General features: G+C 39.4%; 1 protein-coding gene across 2 annotated transcripts in view; it reads left to right on the top strand.

Moving 5' to 3' along the window:
- LOC128982950 (uncharacterized) overlaps nt 1–21410 on the top strand; it is a 141310-nt gene that overhangs the window by 31550 nt on the left and 88350 nt on the right. For both annotated transcript variants that reach the window (XM_054402063.1, XM_054402054.1), the window contains exons 3-6: nt 3749–3826; nt 6232–6286; nt 9980–10042; nt 12784–13216. In XM_054402063.1, the coding sequence (XP_054258038.1) occupies nt 3749–3826; nt 6232–6286; nt 9980–10042; nt 12784–13216 (629 nt within the window). The remainder of the gene's footprint in view (nt 1–3748; nt 3827–6231; nt 6287–9979; nt 10043–12783; nt 13217–21410) is intronic.

Genomic DNA, 21410 nt, shown 5'->3' on the forward strand with positions numbered 1-21410 from the left:
TAACTTCTAAAAGTATTTTAATTTCATTATTTTTTTATACAATATTTTTTCTATACAGTACTAATTTGTACTCTGAGGCTTATTTTATATCCCTAAAATTTTACACTGCTACGTCTGCTACCACAATGGTTTGCAAAGTTTTTTGGATTTGAAACATTACATTTGAAGTCTTAAAATTTCATTATGAATTGGTAGAAGTTTTAGAAATTGAGTAATTTTGTATAGATGTAAAACTAGCTATGTTTTGTTAATGCAAGTTTATAAATACTGAATTGAATGTTACTGCAGTGTAGTATAATAATTTGTAGATTTTTAAAAATAGTACAGAAATTGATTTCTAAAAAAAAAATAGTTGGGAAATCTATGTTAAGCAGTTGGGAAATTTGAGGCTTCTCCCCCCCCCCCTGAAATTTAACCAAGCAACTCCACTGGATATGGATCCGTGCAGTGCTGCTACCTTTGGGTGTTTCAGTGAACTACAACCACTCTCGGGGTAACGCAGCACAGTCACCACTACTCTTTTGTGATTCGTCAGACTGAAATATTTGAATGTCAATTGTGTTCGCTGATTCAGTTGCATGCCGGGGCTTCGCCCGCCACTGGGGAGCGCCTGTACGTTGTGTTTTCAGCAGTCATCGTGTTAAGAACAGAAATAGTACGATTAAGATCATAAATGTTCAAATCATGCCACTGGTCGAAATTAAATATGTTTTTATTGATATTTAAATTGTTTTAGCTTAGTTTTATTTAAAGTATTTTATACTTTCCCTAGCAATCAAGTTGAAAATATTAACGACATAGAACACAATATTATATTATTATCTTCAACTTAATTTTCATTTTTAAATAATCCTCCTGACATTTTATTCCGTTTATTGACTTTAAATCTAATTGTCAACATTGTTGGTTCGGCACAATTATAATACCGGTTTGGTAAAATATGTAAACAAATGAGTATAAAGTGAGAAAGACGAAGTTATAGGCGTGGGCAACGAGCTAGGGCATAGGCACGTGAAGACAGAATAAACTAGAACGAAGAACTGGCAATAGCGCACGCAAGAAGTAGGGGGGGCAAACACACTGCTCAAGCGCTACAACGCATTAGTGGCATCCTGTCCACACACTGTTAATATACAGAATTGCGGCATGGTGCCACCATTAAAAACTAGAGTGTTTGATGTTAAAATGGAGTGTTCATTAGGAATATCGATGTACACAAGGTTTTGGTACCGTCCTTCATCCTCTGGTGGCCGCAGTGGGAAAGAAAGATGCCACAATTTTGGGTTTGCGAGTATTTGGTAAAGCCGACACTGCAACAGTTCACTCAAGACGACTAACCAAATAAAAATTTATAACATACTAAAACTTTTGTTTGAAACATTTTGCGTATTTGATTAGTAAAAATTATATAGAGGATAAAACAAAATTGTGTTCTCTAAAACATAAACATTATCGAATTTAAATTGTTATATCTCTTTAAAAATAATTTAAGAAGAAAACCTATAGTACAAAAGTTGTAGATTAACTAATTATAAATAATACAAATCAAATTTCAATACGATAGCATGCGTAGGATTTGAATTATATCCATTAAAAAGAATGACTGCAATTTCCAGTTTGGAGGGGTGGGGGGGAAGGCTCAAGGGGGAGACACGGGGACTTTTCAAAAATACACGTCTTAAGTGGTTCTATCACATATTTTACAAACTCAGCTATCCACTATTTAGCTACGAAAAAAGGCAGTTTGTGTGTCTATTGACTGGGCTAGATGCGACGACGCAGCGCTGAGGTGTTCAACTAGCCCGCACGCACTCTCTTTGCCGACGTCCAGCTCTTCACCCGGTCACCTAGATGACTAACCAATTTTATATTTTAGTTTATATTTGTAAACCTTGAAAAACGTACTAAAACTTTTGTTTGAACCGTATTTGCGTATTATTTCTATTTAAAAGTATACATAGAGAAAAACAAAATTTTGTACCCTGAAACAAAGCTTTTAACAAAGTTTAAATTTTATACCTCCCTAAATACTGGTTTTAGAAAAGAATGTTAAATACAAAAGTTGTAGGAAAACTAATCATAAATTAAACTAAAACAAATTGCAACACGATAGTATACATAGTATATGACTTACAATCAATTAAGTGATACACTGCAATATCTAGGGGTGGGGGGAAAGCTCAAGGGCTAGTAGTGGGGACTTTTGGAAAAATACATCTTCCGTGTGGTTCTATCACATATACAAAATCCATCTTTCTACCATTTAGTTGCGATAAAATACCTTTATTGACTTGGCTAAAATAGAGGTTGTATACAATTTGCCGTGTGAAGCTGGGGATTGCCTTGCAAAGCCAAAATGTTTAGGGCCTACATAAAATTTTAGTTTGGTCATTTTTAAACTGGATGCATCTTTCCCGGCCAGAACTTTCGTTTGTTACGTTGTTTCCATACTCAGAACTACTGTTAAAGATTTGTTTCTGATCTGAGACATAGCGAGCGCTTCATTCCTTTTTTTATGTTGATTCTAAATTATTAAAATTATGTTCGCCTTTGGAATGATCTCCCTCTAGCATTAAAACCCTTGCCGTTCCCCGGTTTGTGGCAGTCCTAAAAATCTGTTTTCTGGAGGTATGGCCATGGTTGGTATGTCCTAGGGTTATGTACTCTTGGTTGTTCACCGACAGGTGTGCGTGTGTGTGCGAGCGAGCGTTCCCGAGTGTGTGTGTGTGGGGTGTTTATGTAAAATAAATTAAGCATTATTTGTTTGGAAATATAGTGTTTTTCTCTCCATTAAATATTGTAAATAGATTGTAGGCTAGGATATATTGTACAGTATAATGAGTTTAATTTTTATCTATCAGTAAAGTGTAAGGATGGACCATGTGGCCCTAACTTTGCCTGTTAATATAAAGAATCTTCATTTCATTTCATTTTCATTTGACGATGAATTTCAATAAGATTCACATTTTCTACCAATGAAAACAATCAATACTGCACCTAAAAAATAGTAGGATTTTCCATTTCAGCACACTTTTTCAACTTGAAAAGTAACATAAGTAGCACAACTTCACTTCCGCTGTAACAGCTGGATCGTCACTGAGGAGACAAACATTTCTGTACTTGAAAGTCAAAACATTCTTTCTGTTTAGCCCTCATGTGATTTTTTCATTTAATCTTAAGATAATGTAATACCTCTTTATTATGATAAGTTATAGAGGCTATGAGCGTTGAGAGTAACATTTTATTTGTGAAACACATACTGGGTGGAATGAAATACCTTACAACTAAGTGAAGGGTAAAGGTTCAGTCCGGAAAACTTTAAAAAATAAATTTACATTTTAAAAATATATTTTGGGTGATTTTGTTTTTAAGTAGCTGACTAATAAGCAGTTACTTGTAGTTTTATTACATGTACTCTCTTCATTTCTTAAATAATTACAGGGTTTAAACATTATTACCATTAACAATGTTAACATTACAATGCATGGTAGTTTTGTTCAGCTTGAGTGTATTATCTAATAGGGTTTTTAGGAAATGGTATTTCTTTGTAAAATGATTTTCTTTTTAATATTATAATTTAAATGCACATAACATACATATTAATTAAAACATTAAGTAAAAAAAATATATAAAACATCATAGTTAGACATTTTGATTTTCAAATAGAGGCTTTCATTGTCAGTAAAAAGAACCGTGAATCAAGTTAAATACATTAATTTATTGCTCACATTAAACTTACTTTTTACAGCAAACACTTAAGTTTTCGATGACAGTAATGGAAGTTCTTGTAGATGCTGTGAAGAATCCACCATATGCACCACCAGTGGTAAGTCTAGACCCAACTAAGTAGTAAAGTAATATTACTTTGCATGCTAGAGTTACTGAACGTGGAATTATCAAAATAATAGGGGACGTCTCTAAAGCCTCCAAGGACAAAGGTTTTTTTTGTAGGGAGAAGGTAAAAATCCATTTACGCACACTGAAATGCTCAATCTCAGTAGTGCTGGACTACCGCGAGCTCATTGTCCCCGGACTACCGGCTGAAAACCCACCTAACTTCCTAGGACTAGCCTGGAACTGTTTAGCACATTATTTTGAGCTATGCCTTTTTAACTACGCAACTGGGGATTTCCTTCCGAAAGCTACAAAGGCATTTCGAGATCGACCTTCTTAGCCCAAAGTATAGCCTCGGTTATCTACTTGACACATTATGGTGCCCTCTCCCTGGAGCATAGCTCCAACGAAGTTGTAGGGAGTGATGTCGGCGCCGATCTCAGAGATCAAAGAGGCTTGGAGGACATGCCACCTGTCGCAAAAGAAGAAGGTGTGCTCGGCCGTGTCTGCAATGCCGGGACAGTACAGACAGTATGAGGGGGCGGCCTTCCCCATTCTGTGCAAAAAGGCCCAGGAGTACGTGTGACCCGTAAAAAACTGAGTCACAAAATACCCGACCTCACCATGATCCCGTTCCACCCATGGTGGGATGCTAGGAATGAGCCTGGCGGTCCAACGTCCTAACCAAGGACAAAGGTAAACCCTGATAGAATTGAAAAATCCCAAGTAATGCTTCAAATTAAAAACTAGTGGCTGCACATTGCCTGGGTGGCATCTAGTCACCATCGTGCAAGGTGGCAGGTTCTTGTCTTTGACTGAAATGCCGAGGTGGCGGGTTATCAGACTGGTAACCTGACAGCAGCCTGAATATCTAAACAAACTGCTCTTTCAAGCAAGCTCCATGGAGCAATAATATTCTATTGGTTATATTGAATTCTTATGCTTACTTTTTGAATCTTTTTTAAATAAATATATCTCCATTAATATTTTGTCCCTGAAGAATAGTTTTTTATAGCATTTTCAAATTTTCTAAATAGTAAATTTTGTTTAAGTTATGGTTCCACAGAATTTTCAGCTTGCGGTGCAAAATTTTTTTTGCAGAAATTACGCCGCGTATAATTTGAAAGGGTGGTTCCAGGGACTGCGTAAATAATGATGCGGAAATTCAGTTGTGTTTAACTAACTGCACAGTCACAATAATTTATGGCTCCTCTCCGCTGGTAGATTCTGGACTGCCACTGCTGTGGTGATTCGGTTAGCTTAGTTAAATTTCACTAGGTTTGGTTCATGGTAATAACTAGTAAAAAAATAGTTATTAATAAAAATAAGAACACCAACAAAAACTTAAAAAAAATTTCTAAATTGATTGTGTGGCAGAGATTTGGGGTTTGAATATAGGTGACTGTATAATTGTTGTTACTTTTTTACAGCGGTAGTTATGTAAAGTAAAAATGGAGTCACCAGGTTCTCTTTGATTTTTAGGGATCGGACAGCGAAGGAAAGTTCCTCTTCCCAAAATGCTGGTAACGCGCTCTAATCTCTGAATTCTCTTGCTGGTAGCGGGGGGTGCTTTGGAAATAATGCGTTATGACAGTAGCCGCGGCGACAGGTTCCATGACCGTAGGTGGTAATAAAGTCTATAGCTTTTGGGTTACAATCTTGTAGCCCATCACCCAAGGGTTGTTTTGGATGTCCTGATACAGTTGCTTCCAACAACTGACGTAACTCCAGTTGATAGCACCATAGATAAAAACATACTCCCTTAGTAGACTTCCCATCCTTATGGAACAGCTGAAGCCACTTTTACTGTAAGTTCTGTCCGGTGTACTGTAGAGTCGTGTTTTGTTTACTGAACACCAATGGTGATCTCGCATGGCAGCCTTGTGTTCCTCTGATCTAGCATTTCCTTCAGACCGATATATGGCATGCTGCGCTGCTTGTCGGAGCCCAAGGCACATTCTCCGGGGTACCGCAATCTTGGGTTTCCACCAGTAAGTTGGCTTCTTCCTGTGGTGGGTGGAAATCCTAGGCATGGAACGGTCAAAATGGTGGGATGCATCGTCAACGTGGCTTTAAATTCGGCACTTCCAATGTCCCCCAACAGTTTGATTTTTGATGTAACCCTGAAAATGGGCCTGGCAAAGACGACTGAGGTTCCAACATTTAGACAAATGAGCTGAATTGGCATATGGATAGCCAACTCAGGAAGTTTCCTGAGGACGATTGCCTTATAAGTCGCTTGCAGAGTAGTCCGTGAGCGCCCTTTGGTGTTTGAAAATCAATGCGCCCGACGGAAGGTTAAACACAAGTTAACAGTATGTTTGCTATTAACTGTTCTTAGTTCTTAGTATACGTTTGAATTTCTTTTGTAAGGAAAATATTTTCTATTTTTTCCAGAATCCTGTACAACTAATAGATCATATGGCAAATCTACTGAAAGAGGAATACTTTTGTAAGTTATTTGGTTTTGATACTAATTTTTATGAAACAAAATGATTTTTCCTACAGTCACCCGACAAAGTTGGCTTCATTGTACTGTTTGTAGTACAGAAAGCTGCTAATTGCTGCATATTTATACTTTGGCACATATCAGGATTCCAACGAAACAACACAAAACAGCGTGGTTCTATTATGCACGTAATCTGTGTACGCTTGGAAATAGGTTGGCAACATTAAAGATAATAATACTATGAGCAGCTGATTGACTATTTTAACTACGATTTAACCTGTCATTTCGTGTTTATAGTTTATGTTCTCTTTTCGGTATTTCTGAACTATCTGGACTTTTCTTTTAAACGTTTTTAAAACATTCCTACGATCGTAATAAACAAGGAAATACCTTTAAAGCATTATTTTAAGCGCGGAAACCACTGCAAATTACAAAAATATACGGAACTATTTTTTCAAGTTGCGGAGCACATTGCTTGCCGAGGAAAAAATAGCGGAGTGATACGGACCGGGGACTACTTTCTCTAGCGCACCTATTTGTGTTGCCAGCTGAACCTAAAAACGTGTTGTATAGTGTTTGAAAGACTAATTATTTATATGCTTTATAGTGACTGTAGGAAAAATATAATGTGTAACACGACTGCAAAAGGCCTTTGCTGCACTCGAGATCATTCCACACGAGCCGCGCTCTCGTGTGCAGCAAAGTGCCACTTTGCTCACTAGTTACACAAATAACTATTATGGATTGGAATTTGATTACTGGTACTAAGTAGGGGTCTGCGGTGCACCGAAAAAGTCGGTAAATTACCGTCATCGGTTCGTACAGCATTTTACACAGTACAAATTCGGTTGGTGCAGCCTAATTATAATAATAAATAAATAAACTTTCGTAGTCAAGGACAGTTGGTTCCGAGCACATAAAAGTCTTATCAGATGTTTGTTTACGATCTTCATAATTTATTACTAGGGTGATGATGCAATAAAAACCCCATTAGCAGTTCCAAATCCATTAACATTTTATTACGACAATAATTGTTGTATTCAAGTACTTCCAAGAACTGTTGAGTTTTATCACTTTTATTTCTTTACGACTTTCTCCAATTCTATTTAAAAAAATAATAAATAATAATTCAATTATTTATAAAAATAATAGTTTTATGATGACTGTTAAATGTTATCTCTATCTCAGTCAGTATTTTCGTAGATATTCAATTTGCCGCTGGCCATTGTCTACTGCCATAAAACTGTTTATGGCTACATATTAAACTTGTAACTAATCTACAATCTTATTTTATAAGTTAAAATATTTGTTATAGATATTTTATCTTTCTATTGACAACCACAAGCATAGTTGTTGTTGTTTGCATAATTTTTGTTTTCGTTATTCAAGCCTACTCGATCTCAAATTATGTCATTACATGTTCTGTATCTTGTCTTATATTGTTAGATGTGGCTGTTTAAGGCTTAAAATGTTTTTTAGTTTCCTGTATTTTTGTGTTGTGTTGAAGGTACTTTATGCAATCTAAATCTTATGAACTAGATAGTGATTTTGCTACCCTCATTGTAACCTAATCAATTTATATATATGCCCTCCTAAATAATTAGGTCTAGGCCTGGGTCTTTTGATTCTTTGGAAGAGCTTTAAAATATACTAAGAAAATTGGATTGAGCCTAAGATAAACTAATGATTGATTTGATTGATATTGTGGATTTTAACTTTGTAAATGAAAAGACAGTAATCTTACTCTGTGATAATCCAAATTTTAGTTTCAGAAAAAAACTTTTCAAGAGTTGTATCCATCTTATAACTAGTTTTGAAGCTGATTCAAAAATATGCTCTTTGCCATTACTTCATCATAATCTCTAGTGAACGGCTGGCAACTACACTGTCATCGTACTGAATGCTTTTAGGCCTCTATGTTTTAACAAAATTTAAAAACAACTAGACATTGTGTTGGTTGGAAATAATTTACCAGTTGTGTTAAATTATCTTGTCAATAAATGTTTCAAACATGTTTGTTCCTAAAAACTCTTATCATATTTTTAAAACCACTTTTATCATGGCTATTCAAAGTATCTCAGATTAAAATAGGTAAAGCCTTTATCTTAACTGTGATTTTTCTTGACACAATCCTCGTATTAGTAAAAGGTTTTGTTTTAATAATGTGTGGTACAGTAATTGTTGTTAGAAAACCATGAATGTAGGATACTATCCATTTTCATAGTTATGTCAATGTATTAAAGTTAAAAATAATTGTTTGAATACAGTTCTGAGCAGAAAACCACAAAAATACGGGTAGCCGTGTACCGTACCGATTTTGTACCGAGAACCGAGGTACAAAATATTGTACCGTACCGAACCGTACCGACCTTAAATTTTCTGTACCGCAGACCCCTAGTACTAAGATTTGTTCCTCTTTACCAAAGAGGTAGTTTGCTTATTTTGTATGTTGCCAGTAATATTCAGTTCAGGTAATATCATGTATTTTGCCTCAGAAGAAAGAAACAGTAGAATCATGATCATGTACTGAGGAAGTTAGCCAGATATTGAAATATAAAAATTAAATTTTGATCTAGCTAAAACTTATTTAGTAAAAATTAAAGTTTTCTTTTTTAAATGAACGTTTTATATACCAGTTATTGAAAAGAACAAATTAGATAAATAAAGGCACCATTGATTAGGAAAGAGCAGGGTGCCAAGAGAATACAGAGAAAATTGGGTGTGTCTTTGGGTTTCATCATGTTGTATAGTTTTGCGAGGAAAATTAACTGGGATATTCAGAGAGCTTAAAAGAGTTAAAGTAGTTAGAGAAGTAAGAGTTAGAGCTTAAGCTCTCAATTAAAAGTGATTCAATGATGTGTGATCATGTTTGGGGGGTTTATTTTAAGTAAAATGCTTTATTGAACCAATTAACTTGCGTATCTGCAGAAATTATTGGGACATGATCTTATACAGTAGAGCGTCAAAATTTCTGAACGTTAAAAAATCCAAAACGTCAAAAATCCAAACCCCTTCTAAGGGTTTTAAAAATACACAGTATTGAATTACCACTGATATAACAGATGTTTTACAATTTCGCGGGCCAAAAAGTCGGCGTCCGGTGGGGAAATGTGTTAACACGCCGAGGCAGTCAGTGTTTTGTTCGTTTCCAATGTATAAACTCTACATATTTTTTCAAGAAACAAATTCTAAGGACAAAAACCATTGTTTTTATTTCATTTACTGTATCCTAGAACTGTATGTTTAATACTGTTGGCCTAATTATGTGTCTATTAGGTATTTCTAGGTTATGTTTGAAAATCCGAACAAATCAGTAATCAGAACTACCCTATCCCAATTGGTTCGGATTTTTGACGTTCTTCTGTATTAAGCTTGAGAGGGTTTCTGTTAGACTTATCCAACCTTTTTGTACATATTTTGAATTGGACTCTGGTTAAGTGAACATTAAATTGAAAGGTTATTTACAACAAAAAATGTACTCATTCAAAAGTAAACTAATACATAATTATTACTACCATATACATGGTTTTGGCTTCCTTGACAGCTACATTGTCAGCTCTCATTTGTTTTTTTAAGTTATCCTAGGAGAATGTGCGGTAAAGGTTCTTGTTATCACACTAACTGCTACAAAAAAAACAAGTTTCTGATTCCTGATTAACATACTAGCTGGTTAAATAATTTGAATTTTGATTTCAGCCAAGCGAGTTCCTAAGTCGATATGTGGATCTTCGGTTGTATCAGAGCGATCTGTAGAAGAATGTGAGTAAGGCTTTTTTTGAGAGACTTGATATTCAAAAGAAAAAAATAATGTCTATTGAATTGCAGAGTTGCAATATGTACCTTAACACGTTAGCTACTGCAATAGTATGAAATTTTTCATTCACATGGACCAGCGACGCACATATGCGACGGCCGGTTTCCACCAATAGACTGCCGTCACATATATGCGTCGGGGTTCTAATGTTATTAAAATGCTTATATCTTTGTAACAGTCTATTTGAAGGCACTGAATTACCTGCAGTGGTCTACAGAGATGTCTGACGCACAACTGCGTCGCTTGGTCTGTGGATATGATGATTGGTGACGTCATATGATAGTTGGAAAAACTGGTCTTTACTTTTCTAGTTTTCTGCATCACTGTATGTATGTATGCAGTATGTATGCTGCATTATCCTATCTAGCTTTTATATTTGTTCAGTTATAAACTGTTCTTGAATAATCTGTTTTATTTTACTTACTTTCACCTCAAAACACAAAAAAATAGGGATGGACGGGATTGAATTTTTAGTTCGGGACGGGATTCTTATTTCCTTCCCGATTTTCGGGACGGGATTTTTTTTTGTGCATAAAAAGAAAGTACTGTATTGCAGTTACCAAAAAAGACATACAAAATCAATTTTTACCATTTGTGACACTGATCTATAAAAACCAAAAAATGGGTAACAATTTACAGATACCTATAGAAACTTGTGACTCGCGGGTCACGGGGTGATCGTCTGTATGACTCACGGTCACGGCGCGATCGTCGTCATGACTCGCGGTCACGGCGCGATCGTCGGTATGAGTTGCGGTCTTGGCGCGATCGTCGGTATGACTCGCGGTCACGGGGTTATCGTCGTTATGACTCGCGGTCACGGGGTTATCGTCGGTATGACTCCACGGTCACGGTGTGATCATCGTCATGACTCGCGGTCATGGTGCGATCGTCGTCATGACTCGCGGTTACGGCGCGATCGTCGGTATGACTCACGGTCACGGCGCAATCGTCGGTATGACTCACGGTCACGGCGCGAACGTCGGTATGACTCGCGGTCACAACATGATCGTCGTCATGACTCGCGATCACGGCTCGATCGTCAGCATGACTCCGCGGTAACGGCACGATTGTCGGTAGGACTCCGCGGTCACGGAACGATCGTCGGTAGGACTCCGCGGTCACGGCGCGATCGTCGGTAGGACTCCACGGTCACGGCGCGATCGTCGGTATGACTCCGCGGTCACGTCGTGATCGTCGGTATGACTCGCCATCACGGCATGATCGTCAGTATGACTCCGCAGTAAAGGCGCGGACGTCGGTATGATTTGCGGTCACGGCGCGATCGTCGTTATGACTCCGCGGTCACGGGGTTATCGTCGGTATGACTCCACGGTAGCGTATTAAAATGTTAATGATCACTGTTTTACAGGTTTTCGCCCGTGGTCTGTGTGCACTGTTATCCAAGTGACAGCCGATCTATGTGTAAGATTCAAATGTATATCTCGGTCTGTGGCAATGACCGCTACGTCGCATCCCTGCGTCGCATATATGCGACGCTCAGAGCAAACGTGTTGAAACCGTGAAAAAGTCATAAATTTTGTCAACCATTATAAAATCTGGGTTGAGCCGTAGATTTGCCTGTTAAAACTTAGAAATAGGCGCGGGCCAAATGTAATTCTTGGTCCCTCTCAACCTTTTTGATACTTAAGGACTTTTGATCCAAAGCAATTCCTGAATATTCTGCACCACAGCAAAATTGTAACAATAATGATAACATCCTGTTAACACTGTTGTCTCTCATAACAGCGGCGATACAAATATCATCTTTCTTTATCAGGGCAATATCATGCAAAATTTGGGGCTGGCTTCTGAGATCGCTGTAATATCCTGAGATCCCCAAAAATGCAAAAATTACTAAAAACCAAAATACAAAAGTAAAACATTGCAGAATTTAGGTCTTACTTTTAAACATTCCTACTTTTAAATATTCAGTTAAATTTTTAGTGGATGGATGATTATTATTCATGAATAAATTATGCATTCATTTTTTAATATTGTTTTAAAAATAATTGATTACCTTCCTGTTGAGATCAAACTGCTTCCTTTCTATTCATTGTGTAACTTAATCTATTGGCCTACCTCTTTTCTAGTGCACAGGATCGGATTCTTGGACGGTCATCCAAAACAGTTCAAGTGCGGTCCACAAATTCGTCTTCACTTTCATTGGAAGTCGTGACTATCAATAAATCTGTCTATTTCACTCAACCACAAGTCACAACTTCGTGACCTCAAAACTTGCACTAGTTTGTTTACGTTTAACATTATTTTCTAAATATCAGGGTTGCCAACCGATAGAACGAAATTGTAGTGTAACTAATGCAGTTTATTGTAGTGACATAAAGTGAGTACTTGCTGCTATCTATTGGAAAAAGCCGAAACTACTAGCACTGCCGCGTGACGAGAGTACCTCGTCGAAATATTCTGTAGCATCCAGGAGGCCGGACGAGAACGACTCGTCAAAGTAGGCCAATGGGTTAATTTCTATCTGAAATGGCATCCAAATTAAGCTGGCAGCTATCGTGCCACATAAAGATATTTATTTATATGTTTCTCTCCATAAGGTCCTCTATGATATGCTGCAATGTTGCAGTGAGTCTAACTTCACCTGAGGCTATATATGGTTCATTTTTACTTGATAACTTCTCATTAAAGTTTTTTTCTGATATTTGTCTGCTTTGAACAGTTTCAGATCCAAGAGTTGTGTTCAAAGACATAACCCAAGATTCAGTGGTGAAATCTCAAAGGACCAATCTCACTCAACAATTGGATTATTCAACTATGAACAAAACAACAACCAGACCACTTGCTTATGGCCAGCAAGAGATGTCTATGAGAAGCGAACTTGGAAGCCAAAAGAGTGTTCTTTCATCCAGCCGAAACCTGCTAGATAAATTGACTGAAGGAACTTTGACTGCAAATATTAATTTCTTAAATGATAGTGAGATAGCTCGTAGGAGAGATGAAGCAGCTGTGAGCGAAGAAAGCACAGTTGTAGTCATACCTAGGGGACGTAATAAAGTATTTCCTAAAGCAACTCCTAGACCTACAAGTCAATCAAATAAAACGACCAAACCTCCACCTACAGCTACCAGGAGACCTGGAAATGCACAGTCTAAGTAAGTTTATTAACTTATTTCCATTCATTTTCCAGTATATTTAATATATATATTCAAGATATTTAAAATAAGTGAGTTAGAATTTTTCATAGCTGCATTGGTTTTAGCGAATTTCCCTATAGGGAAGTAGATATTACCGTAGGTGGCATGGTAAGACCTAGGCCCGGGCCTGATTTACTTTTTAATTTTGAAATGAAATTAAATGAAATGAAAATCCTTTATTTCAACTGGCAAAGTTAGGGCCACATGGCCCTTTCTTGTAACACTTAACCTGCATACATAATTATAAATATAAAATAGAAAATACAATTTAACACATTATTTACACAAAAACAATACTTTTTTGACAAAACGAAAACAAAATATCTAACAACAACAAAAAAGTCTCACACACTCAGTCAGCAATTACGCAAGTGCCAAAACAGTCCTAGGACGCACCAGCCGAGGCCATACGCTCAAAGTACATTTTTTCAGTGCCGCCACGAACCGAGGACGACTATCAAGCATTTTGATGCATAAAGGTAAGTTGTTCCAAAGACGGCAGGCAGTTACAACAAAGGCACTGTCATATGCTGTACTCCTATGATGAGGTATGCGTAACGTGAAAGATGCAGTGCGTGAAACATTTACACATGCACATTTACATTTTGATGTCCCCAGAGGCTAAAAACACCATTCTTATCTTATCTTATCTAACAGGGGCAGGTCGAGACCTTAAAGCACTTCATCCGAAATCGAATTATTGCGCACCCCAGATACTTAATTGCTTTCTTGTTGACCTACAAGTTGAGGCGCCCAATGAATGCCTGTAGCTTCCCAATTAGTTCATCCTCAGGAAGATATCTACCTCTAGCCATATTTCCAAGAGTTATCGATTTAGCGTCAGAGAGCTCGTTACAATCAAAGAGTAAGTGATCAGCTGTCTCTTCTGACCTATCACAGTACCTACAGATCGGTTCACCATCATATAAGCCCATCCGTTGTAGATGTTTCCTGAATCTTCCATGACCAGTTATCAGTTCAACAATTAATTTAATTCTTCGTCTGTCTAGTCTCAAGAGGTCACAGGCAACCTTTTTTGAAGGCCTTAACAGAGTAAGCTTGCTGACCCTAAGAAGGGGAACATCGACCCAGCGTTTGCGATGCTTTTCCCCCATGACACAATCGCAGAACATACACTGTTTCGTGAGATGCCACAGAAGGGTTGTGGGCCTAACAATGATGTCGCAGAGGCAGTATTTGCCAATCTGTCTGCAGCTTCATTTCCTTTAATGCCTGAGTGTCCTGGTACCCAGCAAAGCGTAAGGTCATTTCTCCTACCCAACTCAGACACAGAAGCAAGACAATCCCACACGAGCCTGGAGTTGAATTCGTAAGAGTTTAATGCTTTTAAGGTCGCTTGACTATCAGTATAGATATTGATTGTTTTGTCTCTGATATCTTTGTTAAGATGTTCTTGAGCACAAACTAGAATGGCAGTGACCTCCGCTTGAAAGACAGTTGGGTACACCCCCATTGGAAGACAAATACCAGTGCCTCCATTCATCCAATGCACACCTGCTCCAGTGCCCCCATTTTTGATCTTAGAACCATCAGTATAGCATTCTAAGTCACCTGTGGGTATGGGTCCTTTTCCGCCAGACCAATCCTTCCTATCTGGTATTAGTACTTTGAAAGGCTTTCCAAAGGAGTATTTTTTGGACATGTGATCTGAAGGTAAGTCCAATTCATCATTATGTACCACCTGAACAATTTTGGAGTGCCCTTTATTGTTTCCTGAGGCTATCCATAAGTTTTCGCATCTAAGGCGTTGGGCTGTTTTACTTGCTACCACCTTAATATAAATGTCAATAGGTAACATGTCAAGCAGACAGTCAAGTGCCGCTCCAGGACAGCTACTTACTGCCCCAGTTATCATAATAAGAGCAAGCCTCTGAACTCCTGCTAAAGCTTTAACAGCTATAGTTGATTCCATCTTTGGCCACCACACATGCGAACCATATGTAAGGGCGGGTCGAACAACAGATACATACAGCCAGTGCATAAGTTTAGGCTGTAACCCCCATGTGCCACTTACCATCCGCCTGCATGCCATAAGGGACCATTTGCCACGCTCAATGACTTTTTGAAGATGTGGTCCCCAGTGAAGTGATCTGTCCAAAATTACACCAAGATACTTCACCTGATTCTGCAGCTCTATTACAGTACCCTGCAGTCTTAGTGGGCCGATCCCATCCAGTTTCCTCCTTCTTGTGAAGGGTACCATTACAACTTTCCTGGGATTTATAGAGAGCCCAACTTCCTGGCACCAACGGTCCACTACCCTTAAAGCTCTATTCATAAGGTCAGTTATGGTTCCGTGGAACTTTCCAACCACAAGGATTGCGACATCATCAGCATAACCTAAGGCGAAAACCCCACTTTCGTTGAGGGTCCTTATAAGGTCGTCTGCTACCAAATTCCAAAGTAGAGGAGAAAGAACCCCCCCCCCCCCCCCCCCCCCGAGGACATCCTCGAGTAGTTCTTGCGTCGATCGTATCATTGTGGAGTGAGAGCCTAACCTTCCTACTGAGAAGCAAGGATTCAATCCATCTACATATTATACCGTGAAAACCTCTTGCTCTCACCGCATTAAGAATCGCTGGAGTACCAGTATTGTCAAAAGCACCTTGAATATCGAGAAAGGCACCCAGGGCCACTTCACTGCTCTCTAGAGCTTTCTCAATCTTGCTTACAAGTTGGTGCAACGCAGTCTCGCATGATCTTCCTGAGACATACGCATGCTGATTAATATGTAAAGGATGTGTCCTAAGAGCTGTATCCATCATATATCTTGAGACCAACTTTTCTAGGATCTTAAGAAAGAAAGAAGATAGAGAAATGGGTCTAAATGACTTAGGGTCAGTGTAACTATCCCTTCCTGGTTTAGGAATAAATGCGATACGCGAATTACACCACCCTAAGGGAATGTGTCCTAAGGCTAAGCTGGCTCTGAAAAGTTTACAGAGTGGGTGTATAATTGTATCAAGACCCTCCTGCAAACAAACAGGTCTTACCTCATCAGGACCCGGCGATTTGAAGGGTCGTAATAAGCCAACAGCCCATCTTACCTTGCTGAAGGTGACTATGCGGCAAGCAGTGCTCCACATAGAATGAGTGGCACGACGGCCCAGGTTAGGCCGCTCTGGACTCACCTCCTCCTGCTGCACTTCAGAAACAATACAACCAGGGAAATGAGTTTTTACCATAACCTTTAGTATTTCGGTAGGTTCAAAAGCCATTACACCATCCGGTCCCTCAACGGCACCCAAAGTAACATGCCTGTCTCTAACAAGTACCTTATGTATTCTAGAGTCCTTGATACTCTCTAAATTTCCACAAAAATTTTTCCATGAAAGCCTTTTGGCCTTACGTACTGCATGGTTATATTCTGTGAGAGTTGTATGGTATATATCCCAATTATTGGTTATCTTTGCTCGCCTAAATTGGGCCCTTACTCTCTTCCTAAGAGAGGCAAGTTCAGGACCCCACCAACTAGCCCTGTTGCTCTTTCCCTTGCTCAAAGGACAATTATCCTCAAAGGATGTAACTATGCACCTAGTTAGACGATCTGCCGCCTCGTCAAGCGCATCAACTGTGTTTATAGGAGATGTGTTCAGGTTTGAGGCAATTCTGCCCCGAAGATCAGCTCTGAAGGATGCCCAGTCGGTTTTAACTGGGCTCCTGAATAAGCGAACCTCGCCGCTGAAATTCCCCAACCCGAAGACAATGTGCCTATGATCAGACAGGGATGGCTCAAGGGACACTGACCAGTCAATAATCCTGTCAGCCATACCCGCCGAACACAGGGTAAGATCAATTACTGATTGGCCTATCCTGCTTAAAAAAGTTGGTTCTGAGCCTACATTTGCAACAAGTAGGCCGCAAGAAGCTATGTATTCTAGAAGTGACCTACCTCGGTTGTTAGTGTCCCTGCATCCCCAGGCCGTATTATGGGCATTGGAGTCGCAGCCTATCACGAGTTCGGATCCAGACTCGTGTGCGAGGTCGACCAATCTTCTGACCTCGGCCGATGGGAACAGTCCATCGTCACCCTGTGGCATGTAAACAGAGGCCAGCAGCAGTTTTATGTTGGATTTAGTACATACAGTCTTAATTACTGTTACGTCCCTCGAACAAAGCTCTAGAACTGGATTACATTTTAGCCCCTCTTTAACCCAAATGCAAGTTCTAGGGTGTGGTACAGATGCAGAGAAGATGCTACCCTTTATAGTTCCCATCCCCGCAATTCTAAAATTATTGATCCAGGGTTCCTGAATCAAGGCATAATCTAAGGACTGCTTAACCGTGCTCAGACAGAACACAGCCGTGGCAGCCTTACTTTGTTGTAGGTTCGCTTGAAGGACCTGAGTCATTAGAGGGAGCACCAGAGATAACTCTGAGCTGTATTTTCCCCAGACCCAGATAGATAATCCAGCCACGATCTTTCAGAACCTGCGCATTCATTTCATCAATAGCAAGAACAAGAATCTGATGATCATCCTTCCTCTTCCCACCAATGACGCGCCAGTCCTTTGTCGTGACACCAGGATTTTGCCGCTCAATCTGAACAAACACTTTAGAGGCTTCGACCTTGGCCAAGCGCCTGTCAGTGCGTAGGAGCACTTTAGTCGTGCGCAACAGATCCTTATAGTCTGCTACAATGACCTCCATACTCCCCTCACTTCCCAGCGCCAGCTTCGGTGCCACCCTCTTTAGCCAGTCAGTTGTTTCAGAATTACCACAAGTTACGACAAGAGCACCCTTCTCATGGTAATTTTTTTTCAAACTGATGAGGAATGTTGGTGCCGTCATCACCAAACACCAACTCCATCAGTTTGTCCTGCAACAAATCACATTCCTCAACAGAGAATCTCGCATCGGGATAGGCCGCTGGAGCTACTGCCAACTTGTGACCCACAAGCTGATCTCTGTAGCTGGCCTTTCCTGCAACGAGTCCATCTGCTGATTGATTAGAGTTTTTATTTCTCTTAGGAGGAGGATTTTGAGACGACCCAGGGTTACTATCGGATCCGGTTCTACGCATCGGTGATACGCCTGAACCTTCCCCAGGAGAACTCAAGGACTCTCGCTTCCTCTTTCTCCACTGTCTGTTAGGGATCCACGTGCCCTCAGCCTTTTTCCTTTCTCTAACAGACATATTATACTCAGTTTTGGTCATAACTGTAAAAGTGATCTCAGAGTCGTACGAAACATCCGCCAGAGATGGAGAGTCGCCAGCGCTGCTGGTGTTTAGTGGCTTGTTCAGGTCCGCATCTAACCTGTGGCAAAGCTCAAGCACATCAGTTGATGAATTGGTTGGAGTTCTTGCTGTTAAGGAACTTCTCGAGAAGATCTCTGGCGTGTCCAAGATCTCCCCAGGTTCCGTCTCCATTGCGGTGTTCTGCACAGTAACATTATCATTGTTAAAAGTAAGCTGATTGTTGCCCTCCCCAGAATCCATGGGCATGTCCCCCAAAAAGGAGGAGTGGGATTCCCCGCTTGAGCAGGTACCCACCTGGGGTAATGATTCCGTTCGTTTACTTTCAGCCATTACTAAAACAAGAAAAGCAAAAAAAGTTAGCAGTTTAGCAGCCGAACCGTGACCCACTCACTACGCCTGCTAATATCCAAGACTGGACCCTTTCGGGGTTGGACCCCTCATCGTCTCCAGCTCAGTCCTATCACAGCTGCACACATACCTGTAACAGTTGGCGGTAACATTAGCTATCTGGGCCTTGGCCGGATTGGTGATTGTCACCTCCGCCCAAGGCCAGTACTAGAGCAGCCGCTCCCTACCCTAGGGCTGTCTAGTCATGACACAGCCAGCGCTAGATCCGCTGCCTTCAGCGAGTGCAGAGGCACCCCATGCAGGCTGTGCATAGCACAGTACGACTTTGCTGAACAAAGTCTACTCACAGCGGTCTTGGAGGAGGAGCTGTCATAGACAGCTCCCCCTCCCTGAGGAGCTTACGCTTACCTCTCGCCCCCAAACACCATTCGTTCAAATGTTTATATATATATATATTCTTGAGGAGATCTTGATACAATTTATGATAAATGAAACATGAAACATTGCAAATTTTTGTTTAATACAAACGTTTTCAAGCAAAGAGAAATTAATGAAAAATGTAAATACCCCAGCCGCAGCAAACCTGCAGACTAAGCGAATTTCCATTTCCCTGAATGGATTTACACTAAAATGTCTCCTTAAAAAGTATCACATTTATTCCCTATTTAAATAGAATCAGTTTAAAACATACTTAGGTTTGCTGCAACAGGGAGGGTAAAAGTGTTTTTTTATGTAAAATGTTAATAGTTAGTAAGAAATAAAAACATTTTTCCAAATTTGGGCAAAACATGTTAATAAACAAGCAAACTACAACAGTTCACTTATTCTCCATAAGAATAACATGAGAATTTTAAATTAACAACTTTTTGGAATTTTCTCCGTAACCATTAGGCGCATTATAACGCATATACTAAATTATTTGTTTTTTTAAGCTCTACAAAATTGTTTGGAAAGAAATTGAAAAATTTTTGTTTTTTGAGTCAAAAATGGGAAAAACCCATTTTTACCCCATAAAAGCCCCCATAAACCCCCGTTCCCATGGTCCGATTATGCTGGTTCGCGAACTCGTTCGAATAAACGTAGGTTTACACGTTTGTACCAAATTTGATCAAAATCGGATCATTTTTGCTCGAGTTATCGCACTAACGGACACATATATATACTTAGGCGATCCAGAAAGTAAAGAACGTTTCGTTATGACGCCGCTAGGCGCGCGCCGATCTCGTACATTTTGGTATGTGCGTACTCGGCAACTCAGTCGGCATCCAGCCGTGACAATTGGAGCATTCTAGCGCTGCCCGTTTTTTCACAATTTCAACTTAAGATGAGCGCTGCAATAAAGAATCCCGCCAGTTAAGGGGTGCGGTCAGTGATACGGTTTTTGTTGGAAAACACTTAAAACCGAAACTTTTCCTCAATTTTCACGGACTTTGTTGTTTAAAATTGTCACGCAACAAAGCGAAAGACCCGTTATCGGGAATCGGCGGTTTTTGCGAACCTTTTCATCAACTTTAGTGACCAGTTCCATCAGTCACAATGCTCGGCGTCCGCCCTTCGCTTCGTCATGACTCATGAGCGTCAGATCGGCCATTTTTAATCTGAATGCACCATTTTCTCAGAACTTTCAATCATTAGGTTTTTTTCCTTGAACTTCATACCCTTGGCGATAAATGTCTATCGATTTTAAGTTTAATGCCAACACAAACCGTATCACTGACCGCACCTCTTAACTGGCGGGTTTTTTTATTGCAGCGCTCATCTTAAGTTGAAATTGTGAAAAAACGGACAGCGCTAGAATGCTCCAATTGTCACGGCTGGATGCCGACTGAGTTGCCGAGTACGCACATACCAAAATGTACAAAATCAGCGCGCGCCTAGCGGCGTCATAACGAAACGTTCTTTTCTTTCTGGATAACCCACGTATGTATATATATATATAAATATATATATATATATATATGAATTTGAACGGATGGTGTTTTTGACCTCTAGGGACCTCAAAACGAAAAAAAAAATCGGTCCCGGGTCCAGGTCTTACCGTGAGTACTACGGTAATAGCTTATTCCCTATATGGGAAATTCGCTAAAATGAACAAAACAAATAAATATGAACTGTTTACAAATAGTTGAATTTTTAAAACATATGGTTGAGTACAGATCAAAGAAAATAATAAAATCAGCCTAAAAGAAAATTAGAATTTAGCCGAGTTGAATCACTTTTTTGCTATCTTACATTTAAACCAGAGGGGAACTTTGATTTCAGTACCAACTGGTGAGCCAATTCAGAATTTCTTAAGACCAGTTGGTTGTATTTAGGGTTTTGATGTGGGTTTACTCTGTGAAGGGCTTTAAGGTTATAGCAGCCTTCAAAATTTTGGTTGTGGTGAGCGGCATGATTATAGATTGGTTTTCTTTTGTCTTCATGTACCACATCAAAACAATGGCCTGTCATTCGAACTCTTAAAGAGTTTGAAGTCTGGCCAATGTATTCTTTTGGACAATGTTTACACGATAGTTTATAAATCACATTGTGAGATTCACAAGTTGATCTACCAACAATCGGATAAACCTTGTTTGTAACTTT

This window comes from Macrosteles quadrilineatus, unplaced genomic scaffold (assembly GCF_028750875.1).
Source record: "Macrosteles quadrilineatus isolate MER2022 unplaced genomic scaffold, UCM_ALF_1.0 Scaffold_1__1_contigs__length_201487025, whole genome shotgun sequence".
Taxonomy (NCBI): domain Eukaryota; kingdom Metazoa; phylum Arthropoda; class Insecta; order Hemiptera; family Cicadellidae; genus Macrosteles; species Macrosteles quadrilineatus.